The sequence below is a fragment of the Hypanus sabinus genome, chromosome 19, assembly GCF_030144855.1.
Source record: "Hypanus sabinus isolate sHypSab1 chromosome 19, sHypSab1.hap1, whole genome shotgun sequence".
Classification (NCBI taxonomy): Eukaryota; Metazoa; Chordata; class Chondrichthyes; order Myliobatiformes; family Dasyatidae; genus Hypanus; species Hypanus sabinus.
Window position 1 is genome coordinate 8,670,286 of NC_082724.1, and position 17,600 is coordinate 8,687,885.

Genomic DNA, 17,600 nt, shown 5'->3' on the forward strand with positions numbered 1-17,600 from the left:
GCAGAGTGCTAGGGCAGGTACAGACACACCCAGCTCCGAGACCTCAAGCAAGGTAATTTGGTTCCAAACAATTGGTTTATTAATCATTACAGTTCCTGTATCCTCTCTGCTCCCCTTCTTCCCTTTTCCCAACCATGCTCCCTGCCTCCTTCCCATTCTCAATCCACAACAGAGACCCATATCAGAATCAGGTTTATCACTCACATATATCATGAGATTTGTTTCTTTTTGCAGCAGCAGTATAGTGCAATACATAAAATTAATAGTGTACTGTGGAAAAGTCTTAGGCACCCTAGCTATGTATAGCTTTTGCACAGTACTGTACCTACTACAGAGGTGTCATCAGCACATTTATCATTGGCATTCAGGCTGTGCTTAGCCAAAGTCATGGCCAAAGAGTACAGCAGTGGGTTGAGTTCCCCACTGAGATGCTGCTGTGTTGACAGTCAGCTGGAAGTTATTACCCAACTACACTAACTGTGGTCTCTCAATAAACTGGATGAGGATCCAATTGCAGAGAGTAGCACAAGTTGTTCAAAGCCTAGGCTTTTAAGTTTGATTATTAGTACACAGTACTGGGCAAAAGTCTTAGGCACTCCAGTTGTCTATACAGTCGGCCCTCCTTATCTGCGGATTCCGCATGAGCGAATTCAACCAACCGGGGAGCACAAAAACCCAGAAATGCTCTTCCAGCAATTGTTGTTCGAGCATGTACAGACTTTTTTTCTTGTCATTATTCCCTATACAATGCAGTATAACAACCATTTTACATAGCATTTACATTGTATTAGGTATTATAAGTAATCTAGAGATGATTTAAAGTATACGGGAAGATGTGCGCAGATTATTGTGGATCGGGATCGAAAAAAATCGTACGTTCTCTTACTAAGTAAGTCGGAACAGGTACATCTGGTATTATTTAGCGTCAGTTGGTCAAACGTTTGTCTTAGTATATATTTTACCTTTCTATGCATATATAACACTTAAGAACGTATGTTTCAGCGCTGAGCTTGGGAACAGAAGTTCTTGGGACTTGGGACTGATAGCACCCGAGTGCGCTCTCCACCCTGCCGGACTGATGTGAGGATTAAAAAAAAACTACAAAACCCAAAAATTAAACCACTATGTTGCTTAGTAATAATTGTAGCTTTCATCAGGGCAGGGCCTTTCTCACTTTATCCTTTAAAATTGTTCCGATCGTTGACCAACATAGCCTAACACTTTTCCAATGACCGATGGCATTTCACCTCTTTCCAGTCGCTTTATTATTTCCACTTTATTTTCAATCGTGATCATTTTCGTGAACAGAAACAATGCGCATTCAGAGCTCTGGCACAGGGTCTTAATATCCACTGCACTGAGACAAGTTAAATAAGGTCTGGGTTCCGCTGGGTCCCGAGGTCCACTGGATTATGACAGGTTACATATGGGACTTGAGCATCCACAAATTTTGCTATCCGCGAGGGGTCCTGGAACCAATCCCCTGCGGATAAGGAGGGCCGACTGTATGTGCCCAAGACTTTTCTACAGAACTGTAGTAATTTTATGCATTGAACTGCACTGCTGCAAAAACAAAAACTCATGACATATCAGAGTGATGATAAACCTGATTCTGACATGGATCTCTGTTGTGGACTGAAAGTGGGAAGGGGACAAGGAGAGGGGACTCATGGTTGGGAAAAGGAGTGGGAAGCACTGGAGTGACATTCTGTAATGATCAATAAACCAATTGTTTGGAATCAAATGGTCACTAAATCAGTTGCTTGGAATCAAATAACCTTGCTTGGTGTCACAGGGCTAAGTGCGTCTGCACTGGCACCACCCCTCTCCCCTGCCCCTGGCACTCTTCCTCTGCCACCTGTCCCACATCCCTCCCGTGGCGCTCCATCCTCCCCATTCACAAAATCATTTGCTCCCACCAGACTTACAAACTCATACACTGCGCCACATTGACAAATACAGTTCTGTGCAAAAGTCTTAAGCACCGCAGCTGTATGATTCTAAGACTTTTGGACAGTACTGTAGAATTGATGAAGAGTAGTCTGATGTCTGTTTTGCTGTTGTGCAGGTACTTCAAAGCTAAGTGGAGAGCCAATGAGATTGCACCCACTGTGGACCAGTTGTAGCGGTAGGCGAACTGCAACGGGTCCCAGTGCTTAATCAGTCAGGAGTTAATACTAGCCAAAATCAACCTCTCAAAGCACTTTATTACCGTAAAGGTGAGTGCTATTGAGATATTGAGGCAGCTCACCCTACTCTTCTTGGGTACTGGAATGATTGCTGGCTTTTGAAGCAAGTGGGAACTTCAGAGCACAGCAGAGTGAGATTGAATACATCCCTGAACACTCCAGCCAGCTGGTCACACCGGTTTTCAGTACCCTGCTAGTAACACCATTGGGGCCTGACCATCTGCGAGGATTCACCCTCTTGAAGGATGTTCAGACATCCATCTCCAAGACAGAAATCACAGGGTCATTGGGATGCTTTGGATGTAGTGTAGAGCATTTGCAGGGAGAACGGGGTCATTATCACCGAGAATATAATGTCAAGCCTGAGTGACACAACAAAATAACCCACCAGCACAACCGAGAAGATTCCCAATAAGCTGCCAACCACCTCTGTCCAAACAACAACAGTACAACAATATAGATGCTTGACCACACAACCTACCTCCTTATAATTTTTCACCTTATTAGATTAGATTCAGCTTCATTGTCGTTGTGCCGAGTACAGATACAAAGCCAATGAAATGCAGTTAGTATCTAACTAGAAATGCAATGAAGAGTGTTATTTACAAAATAACAGCAAGTAGTAAGTGTTACAGCATACAAATATAAAAGTACTGAGACAGTACAATATGGGTGCAACACTGTTTAGTGCTGTGATGTGAGGTTCAGCAGGGTCACAGCCTCAGGGAAAAAGCTCTTCCTGTGCCTACACTGCACTTTCTCTGCAGCTGGTGCACTTTATCCTGCATTGTTATTGTTTTACTTTGTACTATCTCAATGAATTGTAGCAATGATTTGATCTGTATGAACAATATGCAAGACAAGCTTTTCACTGTATCTTGGTACATGTGACAATTTAAGCCACATATTCCAAAGTACCGGGGTATAATGAAAAAAAAAGTTTTGCACGCCAACATTTAATCACATTAGTACACTATGGTAGTACAAGGTAATACAGTAACAGAATACACAATAAAGTGTTACTGTTACAGAGAAAGTGCGGTGCAGGAAGACAATAAGGTGCAAGATGACATCCAGGAATATCTACAAAAACAGAAATCAACTATGATCGCACTGTCATCATTATTTTACCCTCACTGGCCTTCAGCGGGGTATTTTAGAGCACAAGATGCCCTACATCACCTCTCGGACCCTCATCATTCATCCACAGGCCTTGGTCCTTAGCCTGGCGCTGCCATAGCAACCAATCCCGACCACCTTCCCTACGGAGCCGCAACTCACCAGACTCCTCGTCCTTTTTGTCAAACTTCTTCAACATCTTTCCGAGCCCCGGGTGTTAAACTCCCTGCCGAGATGAGCGGCTGCAAGAAATTTCCCCCGACTCCCCGTAAGTCCGCAACTCCGTCTTCCGGTGACTGCACTTTTACTTCCTGCCAACCAGTCACACCGACACGTCACTGATCCACTCGCACCGCGCATGCTCAACACTTGGAGCGCTCGGAGACGGGATTCGCGAGTGGCTGCCGGGTCCAGAGTCGGCGCATGCGTTGGAATTCCGGGCGAGTGTGCAGTCTCGTCTTAATTCTGAGCATGCGCCAACTGCAGCTGGGGGAGTTTGTAGTTTTCGAGGTAAAAAGTTCAAAAAGTAAAATTATTTATCAGTACAGTACGTATGTCACAATATACAATCCTGAGATTTATTTTCCTGCGGGCATGCTTAGTAAATCTATAGACTAGTAACTATAACAGGATCAATGAAAGATCAACCAGAGTGCAGAAGATAAATTATTCATAAAGACAAGAACAGTCCAAGAACAGGTGTGGTACCTAGTTTGCTAGGTTTTAAAATACCATAGGGTTCAACAGGAATTGTTTTTGCGAAAGACTGTACATGCCGGCACAACAGTGCCTCTTTCACTTCGGACGGCTGAAGAAGTTCGGCATGAGTCCCCAATGCCTCTGTACTTTCTACAGGGTTACCATCGAGAGCATCCTGACTGGCTGTGTCATCGCCCGGTACGGGAATTCTCAATCGCAGGGCGCTGCAGAGAGTGATGCGGACGGCCCAGTGCTTCTGTCGATGTGAACTTCCCACTATTCTGGATATTTACAGCAGCAGTAGCATTAAAAGGGGTCCGGCGGATCACCTGAGACTCCAGCCACCCCAACCACAAACTGTTCAGCCGCTACCGTCTGGCAAATGGTACCTCAGCATTAAAGCCAGAACCAACAGTCTCCGGGACAACTTCTTCCACCAGGCCATCGGATTTATCAATACACACTGATGTGACTGTACATACATTATAGAAAACAGTTATGTATACAATCTTAGCATTTGGTTAACATCCTCCCACATTTCCCTTCCCTATCACTTGTACATTGCAACAGAAACGCAACATAAAGAATTTTACTCCCTTGGATGTAAGAAATAAAATAAATACAAAGACCCTGCACCTAATACCAGGAAAAGTTCAAGCACAGAATGCTGGAAGAACTCAGCAGGTCAGGCAGCATCTGCAGAGGGATTTTCCCTCCGCAGGTGTTGCCTGACCTGCTGAGCTCCTCCAGAATTGTTTTAATTCATGCATTTATTTATTGATTAATTGATACAGCATGGTTACAGCCCCTTCTGGCCCAATGAGCTCGAGCCCACGCTGCCCAATTACACCCCTGTGACAAATTAACTATTAACCCTAGCTTTCTTTGGAATCTGGGAAGTAACTGGAGCACCTGGAGGAAACCCACACAGTCACAGGGAGAACGTACAAACTCCTTATGGACCGCCATGGAATTGTGTGTGTTGATCCAGATTTCCAGCATCTTCAGTATCAGGAAAAGTTGAAAATGTGGCCATTAATGAGAGAGCAAAAAAAAACCAAAGAAAATAAACAGACCATGCTAGAACTTTGAAACATAGAAGAGTTTCTGTAAACCTAGAAGAACATATAAAGGCTAGAAATACCCAGCAGATCAGGCAGTCTGTGGAGAGAGAAAATCTGCACTAATGTACAGGTGGACAATCTTAAAACAGAACTGGCTAATTCAGAGAGAGTTGGGAAAGCTAGAGACACAAGAGATTGTAGATACTGGAATCCAGGTTCAACAATCTGCTGGAGAAACTCATCTGTGAGGAGGAATTGAATTAAAACATAGAGGATAATACAGGAGCAGGCCCTTTTGCACACAATATTATGCCAAAGCAGCTAAAAAGCAAATCTAAAGTACCCAGGCACTCATCTCTCCTGGACACAATGTCCATACCCCTCCATCTTCCTCATATTCCTGTGCTTATCTAAACATCTCTTAAATGCCTCTAATGTATTTGCGTCTACCACCATGCCAGGCAGCACACTCCAGGTATCCACCACTCTCTGAGTAAAAAATTTACCCCTCACATCCTCTTTGAACCTACCCCCTCTCGCCTTCAATGCACGCCCTCTGGTATTAGACATTTCAACCCTGGGAAACAGATGCACTCTGTCCAGTCTACCTATGCCTCTCATAATCTTATAAACCTCCATCAGATCTCTCCTTGGCCTTCACCACTCCAGAGAAAACAACCCAAATTTATCCAGCCTCTCCTGATAGCACACGCCCTCTAAACCAGGCAGCACCCTGTAAAGCTCTTCTGCACCCCCTCCAAAGCCTGACCTTCCATCCTATAGTTGGGTGACCAGAACTTTATACAATGCTCCAGATGTGGCCTAACCAGAACAATTGACATTTCTGAACAGCTGGATAACAGATTATCAGACTCTTAATCTACTTTCCTTCTTTAGCAATATTCATCAACTATTTTACCACATATTGCCATTCGTTTCTCAGAGAGCAGTCTACTTAAACTTTTCTTAACACTGCTACAGCGAAGTGACCTGGGTTCAGTTCCGCCACTGTCGGCAAGTGTTCCCTACGTTCACCCTGTGACAATGTGATTTCCTCTGGGTGCTCTAGTTTCCTCCAAAGATGGATGGGTTAGTGGGTTAACTGCAAAAGGCAACGGACTGTGTAGATGCAAAGAGAGAAAGAAATAATAAGAAGAACTGTAGTGTTCTCACACAGGTGCAAAAGAACTCTGAACTAAACACCAAGCATAAACCAATCAATGAGGCGGTCCCAGTAAGATTAACCATTTACTGTTCACTCTTCCACATTAACGTATGGTGAAAAGGCGTTGCTTCACTAATGTTTCTAGTGTGTAGAAAGAAAACTTTTCTCGCGCTGATCCTGCACACATAAGCCCCCTCCTTCCCATTTCTCCAAACCGGTATTTCCCCACAAGACGCGGCGAAACTGGGTGTGACGTCATCGCATGCCGCGATATATCACAGACAACAAATCTACTTTAAACAATCTTAACTTTAACTAGAAAACAATAACAAATGAATTACTAAAGTGAAAATATAATAAACTAAACAAATGCCTTAAAAACACAAGAACAATCACTAAATAAGCAATAAATATCAAGAGCATGAGCTGTAAAGGCCTTGAAAGTGAGTCCATTAGTTGTGGGAACATTTCAACGATGGGGCAGGTGAAGTTGTGTGAAGTTATCCCCTCTGGTTCAAGAGCCTGATGGTTGAGGGGTAATAACTGTTCCTGAACCTGGTGGTGTGAGTCTTGAGGCTCCTGTACCAGCTTCCTGATGGCAGCAGTGAGAAGACAGCATGTCCTAGCTGGGTGGGGATCCTTGATGATAGATGCTGCTTTCCCAAGAAGGTGCTCCATGTAGATATGATCAATGGTGCAGAGAGCTTTATGAGTGATGGAGTGATGGCCGTATCCACTAATTTTTGTAGGCTTTTGTGTTCAAGGGTATTGGTGTTCCATCTTCTTCTTATCGTGTCCGCGGACAGTCAATACATGGCCCAGCCAGAACGGGACACATTTTTGCGCCTTCATCTATACTGCTAATTTTTTATGGTTCTTAGATTTGACATGATATACAGCAGGTCTCATGAACTCTGAACTAATGTCCTGTTGTATGTTCCAGATGAGGCAACACTTCACCTGTGAATCTGCTGGGGCTGTCTGTTGTGTCGGGTGTGCTGGATGCAGCCTCTTCTGCAAATTGGTGATCTGCTTCTTCAAGCACCTCTACTCCATCCACCAAAAGCGGAACTTCCTGGTGGCCGAACATCTGAATTTCGATTCCCATTCCCGCCCCGACATGTCAGTCCACGCCTTCCTCTTGTGCCAAGATGAGGGCCACCCTCAGGGTGGAGGAGCAACACCTCATATTCTGTCTGGGTAGCCTCCAATCTGAAGGCATGAATATTGATTTCTCCTTCCAAAAAAAAAATTCCCTCCTCCTCCCCTTTCTAATCCCCACTCTAGCCTCTTACCTCTTTTCACCTTCCTGTCACCTCCCCCGTTGCCTGTCCTCTTTCCCCTTCTCCTATGGTCCAATCTCCCTCCTATCAGATTCCTTCCTCTCCAACCCTTTATCTTTCCCACCCACCTGACTTTACCTATCACCTTCTTGCTATCCTCCTTCCCCTCCCCCCAACTTTTTATTCTGGTTAATTCTCCCTTCCCTTCCAGTCCTGTAGAAGGATTTCGATCTAAAACATTGACAATTTGTTCATTTCCTGACCTGCTGAGTTCTTCCAGCACTTTGAGTGTGTGTTGCTTTGGATTTCCAACATTTGCAGACTTTCTCATGTTTATGTTCTTATATCTATATATAATTCTTTCAAGATTTTATTACAGTTAGAGACAATGTACACGAGTTCGGACAATGGTCAGAATCAGGTTTATTATCACTGACATATGTCATGAAATTTGTTTTGTGGCAGCAGTACATTGCAAGACATAAAAAATTACTAAAGGATACCAACAGAAATTAAATATATAAACAGTGCAAAAGAGGAATCGTAAAGTTCATGAGTTCACGAAACATTTGGAAATCTGATGGCGGAGGGGAAGAAGCCGCTCCTAAGTCTGATTTAGCAATCTAACTCTGCTTAGCTAAGCACCTTTTCCTTAGTGACGGCCATCTGGCAGTTTGAAACCGGTGACTATACCTGTCATCTGACAGGACATCGGGAGTATGTTTGTTCCCTGTGATCAACCTGATAGTCGACTGCAAATATGCGATACAGACAGGTTTTTAAGTACTGTATGTAACAGCATGAATGGCACACTGTTTTGAGTGCTTAAGATGAGCCAAGTGACCTACTTTTGTTCTTTAATATCATATAAAATTCTTGGAATTACCTGACACCGGAAAATGATGTTTGATCACTCTGTGTCTGCATAACTTCTTACCTTTAGAACCTGACAACTATAAAACTGGTACATTCAGTGAATTATTTCAGTGCTTTGCACATATTGTCTTAACATTACAAAAGGAAGTACTTAACTCACTCCACAATGCTTTGTACCATCTGGGTCCAATTACTTCCTAAGCCAATACCCATTTCTGTGCCAATTGAAACAGGAACAATCAGCGAGTACGTGGTGCGGTATCTGGGTGAGATTCTTTCCCGTAGCGCAGCGGTTAGCGTGACGCTATTACAGCTCAGGCCGTCAGGGTTCAGAGTTCAATCCCAGCATTCTCTGTAAGGAGTCTCTGTACATTCTCCCTGTGGAATGTCTGCGTTTTCCCTGAGTGCTCGGGTTTCCTCCCACAGTCCAAAAGGCATACCCAGTGGGTTAAATGGTCATTGTAATTAAGGTTGGGGTTAAATTTACTATTTTATTGAGATACAGTGTGGAATAGAACCTTCTGGCCCTTCAACCCATGTCTCCTAGCAACCCCCCCCCCAATTTAACCCTTGATTTAAATCCTTTAAAAAAGCATATTTATTTAATTATTGACTGATTGATTAAGGTACAGCCTGGAGGAGACATTCCGGCCCTTCGAGCCGTGACACATAGCAATTCCCCCGATTTAACCCTCACCTAATCGCGAGACAATTTACAATGGCCAATTAAACTACCAACCAGTACATCTTTGGACAATGGAAGGAAACCTTCGCAGTTGTGGGGATCACATACAAACTCCTTAGAGACAGCACTGGCGGGAATTGAAACCTGGACGCCTGGACTATAAAGCATTGTTCTAAGCACTACAGTCCTGTGCCACCCAGTGTTTGTTAGGGGTTGCTGGAGTGGCACTGCTGAAGGGGCCAGAAGAGCCTATCCCGTGCTGTATCTCAAAAATTCGAAAAAATTAAAACTTCTTACAACTTTTTAAAACTTGCCGAACTCGCTTGTTTGAAACAGAAAATTGATCTAGGGTCTTTCTTGTCCAATTTGGTTGTGAATTCGCCTCTTACACCTCTAAGAAAGAATTAGTGCTCTTGAAACAATCAAAGAAACAAATGGAATTATTCCACAGACTGAATACATTTATATCAAATTCATCATTGTAATTCCTTGGATAACTCAGCAGCTCACTCTCTGCCAAGAATTAGTTCATTAACTGTCACTTCAATGGAATATTAAGCTCATTGTACCCAGAGTCTGTAAAGAAGATGATCTCTCTGTTGTACACAATTTAGGAACAGATGGTGATCAGCAAATTAAAAGTCTGTTTATTTAAGGCAATGTGTCAAGCCTGCAGGATTCTTAGTTCCAAACTGCTGATTGCTTACCGTGGTCGTGGTCATCAATGAAGAACATTCTTGTTGTCTGACAGGACTTTGGGAGTATGTTTGTTCCCTGTGATCAACTTCCCAGCAGCTGACGTTGCTGTGCTTTCGTGTGCAGAAACAGCAGCACTTTGACCCCTAGGTGGTAATGTCAGTTCAGCGACGCAGGTGAGGGAGGAAGCAGTTACGGTAAACTGACACTTGAGGCAATCTTGTTAAAAGGGCATTGCCTCATCTAGTTGGTGGGGCCCAGTCTCACACCAGATTGTACTCACTCCAGAACTATGACCAAAGTTGTGACAAGATCTGAAGAGAAATGGAGGTTACAGCACAGAATCAGATAATTTGGCCAAGCTGTCACTCATCAAGTTAAAGGAATGGACGAAAATTCAAAGTTCAAAATTTATTATTAACAAATGCTCATATTACCTAACACTATATTATCTAATCATGTTATCTAGTATTACATTGAGATTCATTTTCTTGCAAGCATTTGCAGGAAAGTAAAGAAGTACAATAGAATTTATGAGAAACTATATACAAAGAGCGATAAACAACCTATGTGGAAAAAAAGAAAAAGAAAAAATATGCAAATAAAAAATTATACTGAGTTGTGAAGAGTCTTTGAAAAATTGAGTCACAAAGTACTGCAGGAATATAGCAAGTCAGACAGCATCTGCGGAGATGAATAAGCAGTCAACATTTTGGATTGAGACCCTTCAGTCCTGATGAAAGGTCCCAGCCTGAAGCTCTGACTGTTTATTCCTTTCATTAGATGCTGCCTGACCTGATGAGTTCCTCCAGCACTTTGAGTGCATTACTTTAGATTTCCAGCTTCTGCAGAATCTCTTGAAAGTGAGTCTGTAGATTGTGGAATCAGTTCGGAGTTCTAGTGGGTGAAGTTATCTACGCTGCTTCAGGAATGCGTTGGTTGTAGGGGCACACAATCAATCTATTTATGTAAGATAAGTAATGTATTTCTAGTTATTGTGTTCTTTATTTTATTGGGTTTTATTGTGTTGAATACCTCTACATGAAGCAACACCCATCATCAAAGACTCCCACCACCCAGGTCATGTTCTCTTTTCATTCCTGCCATCAGGAAGAAGGTACAAGAGCTTCAAGCCTCTCACCACCAGTTCAAGAACAGCTATTATCCCTCAACCCCTCTTGAACCAAAGGAGATAATTTCACTCCATTTCACTTGCCCCATCATCAAACTGATCCACAACCAATGGACTCACTTTCAAGGAGTCTTCACCTTATGTTTTCGATATTTATTGTTTTTTTTTCCTTCTATATTTTCATATTTTGTTGTCTGCACATTGGTGTTTGCCCACTCTTTTGGGTACGATCTTTCACTGAGTCTATTATGTTTCTTGGATCTACTGTGTATGCCCCCAAGAAAATAAATCTCTGGGTTGTATACGGTGTCATGTACTTTTGTAACAAACTTACTTGGAACTCTTGAACGTTAAACTTTTTTTGTGCTGCTTCAGATCTGGAGTAACAATTACTTTGTTCTCCTCTACTCTTGTGTACTGAAAGTGGCTTTAAACAATTTTGAATCTTGAATAATTGTTCCTAAACCTGGTGGTGTGGGCCCTAAGGCTTCAGTACCTCCTGTCCAATGGTGGTAGTGAGAAGAGAACAAGGCCTGGATGGTGGGGGTTGATGATGATGGACGCTGCTTTCTTGTGGCAATGCTCCATGTAAGTATGCTTGATGGTGGGGAGGGTTTTGCCTGCGATGTACTCGGCTGTATCCGTCACTTAATGTAGACTTTTCTGTCCCAGGCCATTGGTGCTTCCACAACAACATTGAGTCATTATTGCCAAGAACTTGAGGTTGAGCCTGAGTAACACAACAAGGTAACCCACCAGCATGTCTGAGAAGATTCCCAATGGTTCCAAGCAGGGAATGAAAGGAGAGAAATCACTGTGTCAAGAAAGGGAAATGTTATGTTCAAGACGCAAGATATTCCACAGTTAATGGAAAATCCAGAGTAACACACTTTTTTCTTCTTCTTCCCAGAAGGTCTGCAGAGAAAGCATGGAGAAATAAGGTTTTCAAAGAGCCAGTATAGAGATGATGAGCTGAGTAGTCAACTTCAGACCTCCAAGATTCTGTAGGTTCCACGAAAAACCAAGTCATTTTCCAATCTGTGTCATTAGCTCATCATTGGTGACAGCTTTTACCCCCATCCTTTTTGCCCTGCTGAGGTCAGTAAGGACATTGAGGGGGGTGTTGGGCACATTCAGTGGCAAGTAGAACCTCATAAACACAAGCGATTCTGCAGACGCTGGGAATCTTGAGCATGTACTTTAAAATGCCGGAGGAACTCAGCAGGTCAGGCAGGTGCTCTGCACAGATGCTGCCTGGCCTGCTGAGTATCTTGTGCATTTTACGCAAGTAGAATCTCTTGTCTTTGCTGTTTCTCCCAGATGAAAAAACGTTTCTCTTCTCTGGTCAAAGGGGCCCTTAGGTAGGAAAGGAATTGTTCGCCTTGGCCAATAAATTGCTTAATTAAAGGATCGACTCCTTGCTGGATCTCCGTGCTTGACTGGAGAGGGCTAGCGAGAACTTTTGATTATCGTTGCCGATGATAAGCAAATGCTCTCCACGCATCATTGGGTGGGAGGTTCTTGGGGATTCAGTCAGTTGTCTTCCTGTTCTGCCTGAAGATTTCCTCCTTGTGCTTAGCTGCCACGGTGAAAAGGGGCTTGCTTTGCTTTTGTTACCGTGCTGTTGTTGCTGCTGAACATGGTGGGCGTGCGATGTTGGCACAAGAAATTCTGCAGATGCTGGAAATGGAAATCAATGCACACAAAATGCTGGAGGAACTCAACAGGTCAGGCAGCACCTGTGGAAATAAACAAACAGTTGACGTTTCAAGCTGAGACATTTCATCAGGACTTGTTGTGTTGACACTGGAATGTGTGGAGTCACTTGTGGGCTGCCCCCAACACATCATTAGTTGTGTTGGACTGTTACTGCAAACAACACATTTCTCTATGTATTTTGAGGTCATCATCGTCATTTTGTGCCATGTGCGAGAACATTTGATTATCGCTGCTAATGATAAGGAAATGATAAGCAATATGACATGGGTGATCATGGTCTTTCCATGGCTGTGATTTTTTTTTACAGAAGTGGTTTGCCATTGCCCTCTTCTGAGCAGTGTTTTTCCAAGACAGTTGATGTGCGTGTGCGTGTGTGTGTGTGTGTGTGTGTGTGTGTGTGTGTGTGTGTGTGTGTGCGTGTGTGTGTGTGTGTGTGTGTGTGTGTGCGTGCGTGCGTGTGTGCGTGCGTGTGTGTGTGTGTGTGTGTCTGGAGAAAAAGTGCTTGCTTCATTGTTGTTCTTTCATTTTCTTAACCTTTATTTTCTGGTCCTTCGAGCAGCAATCCTTGATTTAACTCTGGCCTGATCACAGGACAATTTATAATGACCAATCAACCTACCAAGCAGTACGCTGTTTGAATTTGGGAGGAAACCAGATCACCCGGAGGACATCCATGCAGTTACAGGGTGATGCACCATCAATAACTCTCGGAGACGTGAGGCGAGATATAGGCTTTTATTGGCTGGAAGAAAGAACAATCAGCAAGTGACCTCCACACAACATCCTGGAGACTGAGGCCAGGGCTGTGCCTCCAATTGCCTTTATACAGGGTCCGTGGGAGGAGCCACAGGAGCAGTCAGCAGAGGGGAGAGTCCAGACAGGTATATGTAGTTCACCACACAGGGAGAATGTACAAGCTCCTTACGGCCAGCAGCTGGATGTTGGTTATTGTGCTCTGTGTTGTTCTGCCAAGCACTGTGATGTGAGCACTGGAAAAAGTGGCGACAAGCACACCCCTTAGGTGTTTCCTGTTTTTATTTCAACTTTCCAGCGTCTGCAATTTTTTGGGGGTGTTTTTGAGTTCTCGGGTTTACTTTTGTTCAGGAGGGATTGAATTGAACATTTAAGACTATAAGACCTTAAGGTACAGGAGCAGAATTAGACCATTTGGCCTACTAAGTCTTCTCCGCCATTTCATCATAGCTGATCCAATTTCCCTCTCTACCCCAGTCTCCTGCCTTCTCCCCTGATCCCTTCATCTCCTGACCAATTAAGAATCTATCAACTTCTGTCTCAAATCTACCCAATGACTTGGCCTCCACAACAATCTGTGGCAACAAATTCCACAGGTTCACCATTCTCTGACTAAAGAAATTCCTGCTCATCGCTTGTCATGTGATGAGTCATCAAGTGCTCCTCATATCACAAGCCTTTTAATCGTGGAATCTTTTTGTAAACCTCCTTTGAAACCTCTCGAATGTCAACACATTCTTTCTCAGATAAGGGGCCTAAAACTGCTCACAATACTCCAAGTGAGGCCTCACCAGAGCCTTATAAAGCTTCAATATTACATCTTTGCTTTTATATTCTAGTCCTCTGGAAATGAATGCTAACATCACATTTGCCTTCCTCTCCACTGACTCCTCTTGCAAACTAACCTTTGGGGAATCCTGCTGAAGGAGTCCCAGTTTGTGGGAGGATTCCATTCTCTGCAAAGAAACACCTTACAAGAGCAATGATGGCCAAGGTGAATTCTCCCATTTTCTCCAAAGTTGCCATTTTGAGAACTTTGATTGAGAGCTGTATGCTCAAAGAAGTAAAATGGGATAATTCTATTTATTGGCCAGGCCATTGTAACCCAGCAGGGAGATTGTATTGGGGATACGTACCTAAAGCATTTTGTGTCTCCCTGTGGTTCTAATTGCCATACTGTGTGAAGGATGGAGTGGCACTGGAAATGATGCGGAGAAGAATTCATAGAACAGTGCAGCACAGTACAGGCCCTTTGGCCCACAATGCTGTGCCAACATTTTAACCTACTCCGAGATCAATCCAACCCTTCTCTCCCACATAGCTCCCCACTTTACTTTCATCCATGCGCCTACCTAAGAGTTTCATAGATGCCCCCAATGCATCTGCGTCTACCATTCCATGCACTTAACACTCTCTGTAAAACCCTCTGACCTGCCCCCTATACCTTTTTCCAATCACCTTAAAATTATGCACCCTTGTATTAGCCATTTCTGCCTTGGGTAAAAGTCTCTGGGGGACACCCTATGCCCCTTATTATATTATGAGAAACCCTAACGAAAGTGAAGAAGCATTCACTAATGTTAAAATAAACTAGGTTAGCAGCAGGTAAGAAGGTGTCGGAAACCACTGCTTTTTTTGTAATAATACCTTTTAAAGGAATTGTACTTTTTAACAAACTCAAGTATTTTTCACAGTCACTAACAGAAAGTGGTATAGCAGCTAACGGTTTATCACCATTCTCATTTTTCATTGACTAAATATTAGCACAATACCCACGTGATGTAACTGTTTTAATTATGTAGCCTATTAACCAGTTTATCACTAAGGAATTTTCTTTATCTTATCTATAAAAGTGATAGATTTTCCAGAAGCTCCATCTTTATTCCTTTGTCTTACCCCCCTTAGCATTAACTCTCCCATTAGCATTGCTTCCCGGCTCTTTACTTAATTTGCTTAGCATTTGTATGTTTGTATGTACTCTAAAATAAACTGAAACCTTGGAATTAAGACTGCTAGCCATTTTTTTTTTTTTTTTTGGCTCCCAGAAGGATCAGAAATTAAACAGAGATCCAACAAAGGGATTAATTAACTGCATAACTAATATCTTTCCCTCCTTTCTAGGCCAATCTTTCCTCCCTGTCATTGACTAGAGGGGTTTGTGCAATTAAATTGCAATAATGAACACTGACATTTACCTCATTTCACAGCAAGATTTCCATCTTTTGCACATTGGTTGAATGCCCAAGTTGTTTCGGTCTTCCACTGATTCTATTATGGATTTATTGAGTAGGTCTGATAGAAAATGAAAGTGTTGTACATGGTGATATTTGTGCATTTCAATAATAAATATACTTTGAACTTCGATTTAATGGCGAGAAGTGTCTCCCCTCAGATGTGCTTCTTCTGAGCAAATGTATATTTCATTTGGAGTTTGGGAGACTTGGTATATCTTATTGTAATCTACATTTTTATTTACATATTGCAATGTATTGCTGTCACAAAACAATCAATTTTACAAAGTACTGTATGCCAGAGATGTTAGAACTGATTTTGATTCTGATTCAGACTTTTCTTCAACTTTTTTCTTCTAACTGCAGGGTTCATGAATTCTGTCAGGGTGGTGTAATAAATGTTGGTTTGCTGTGTTGTGTTGGGTTTGCTACGATGTATGAATATGGTGTGGCATGGCATGTTGGAAGCATGGGGGCACTTGTGGGCTGCCTCTAGCACACCCTCAGAATGCGTTGGTCATTGATGCCAGCGAGGCTTTGAACTCTACCTCCATACCTTTAGCATCACGGACATTTGGAATTGGAATCGAGGTGGCAGGGCCCAGGCTCGAGAGCGTATCGAAGCGGCAGTGCCCGGGTCCGAGAGCGAGGAACAACCTGAGGCTTGACCGATTTAAGCGCCGAGCCTGATTGAAAAGATCAGGGTGTCCGGGCCAGTGGCAGGGGACGAGCCAGTGTTCAGCTCATTGTTCCATGGGGTTTATTCGTCTCTGTGCTGAACTGAGGCTATAGCCTGCAACTAACCATCTCTTGAACTGGCTGCAGTGACGACTGGTTTTGTAGCCGTGGCCTCACTTTGTGAACTTCAGTTGTTGGTAGTTTGCACGATTTTTTCTGTCTGCCCATTGGGTGTTTGATGGTCTTTTTTTAATGTGTTCTATTGGGTTTCTTGTTTCGTGACTGCCTGTCAGGAGACGAATCTCAGGGTTGTATGTAGAATACATGCTTTGATAACAAACACACTTTGACTTTGGCTTGCCCAGTGAACCAATTTGCATATTTCTACAGGAATACGGCGGACAGCGCTTTGATTGGTTGCATCACAGCCTGGTGCGGAGGCTCTAAGGTACAGGATCGAAAGAGGCTGCGGAGGATTGTCGTCTCGGCCAGTTCCATCCTGGGCACAACACTTGAGGACGTCTTCAAGAAGCGGCGACCTGACCATCTGGACAATACCCTCTTCTTGTTACCACCATCAGGGTGGCACGCAGGAGCCTGAAGCCACACTGTCAATGATTCTGGAGCAGCCTCTTCCCCCACCATTAGCTTTCTGAACAGTGGATGAACATGGTGTGGAAGCATGGGGACATTTGTGGGCTGCCCCTAGCAAACCCTCAGACTATGTTGGTCGTTGATGCAAATGACGCATTTAACTCTCTGCTGCGTTTTTTCGATGTACATGTGACAACCAAAGCTAATCTTAAAAAAAAAACACCATCACGTTATTTCGTGCTCCTTCCCTCCGCTAGCCTGCAGGTCACCCTTGGGCAAGATGTAGCCCCTCCTGATCAGGGTCGCATGGGAGCAGATGGCGGGTGATCATATGAGCGGGGGGTGCACGTCACAAGTCTTGGTTCTGTCACCACTGCCGCCTCTGAAGAGGATTGATAGTGGTTGGAGTCCCCGGAGAAGGTGAAACACTTCTGTAGAAAAATTTGCTGAGATCATGAGACCATGATCACCCACATCACATGACATGGCACATAATGATGATGATGTTGATGAATTTATAGTAATTTTTATGTCTTTGCACTGTACTGCTGCTTCAAACCTACAAAACTTAGTCGGATAAGAAAATGATAATAAACTAGATTCTGCGTCGGTAATGTGCCCGGAGTAAGCAAGACATTTCAGACAAGGATGCATAGTCTGGCAATGCTGGAATCCAGCCATTAGGGGGCTCCCTTAGTGGTAAAACCCCTCCCAGTG

The 17,600-nt window shown here is 43.5% G+C and overlaps 1 protein-coding gene across 2 annotated transcripts in view; it reads right to left on the minus strand.

The window, feature by feature from the left end:
• The window catches only part of copg2 (COPI coat complex subunit gamma 2), a 113,330-nt gene extending 103,438 nt beyond the window's left edge, over positions 1 to 9,892 (minus strand). The window contains exon 1 of one of the 2 annotated variants that reach the window (XM_059943962.1): positions 9,788 to 9,892. In XM_059943962.1, coding sequence (XP_059799945.1) covers positions 9,788 to 9,815 — 28 coding nt within the window. In that variant the 5' untranslated portion in view covers positions 9,816 to 9,892. Of the gene's footprint in view, positions 1 to 3,470; positions 3,630 to 9,787 lie in introns of those variants that run through there. The other variant, XM_059943961.1, reaches the window with a different exon arrangement.
• Positions 9,893 to 17,600: the final 7,708 nt, after the last annotated feature.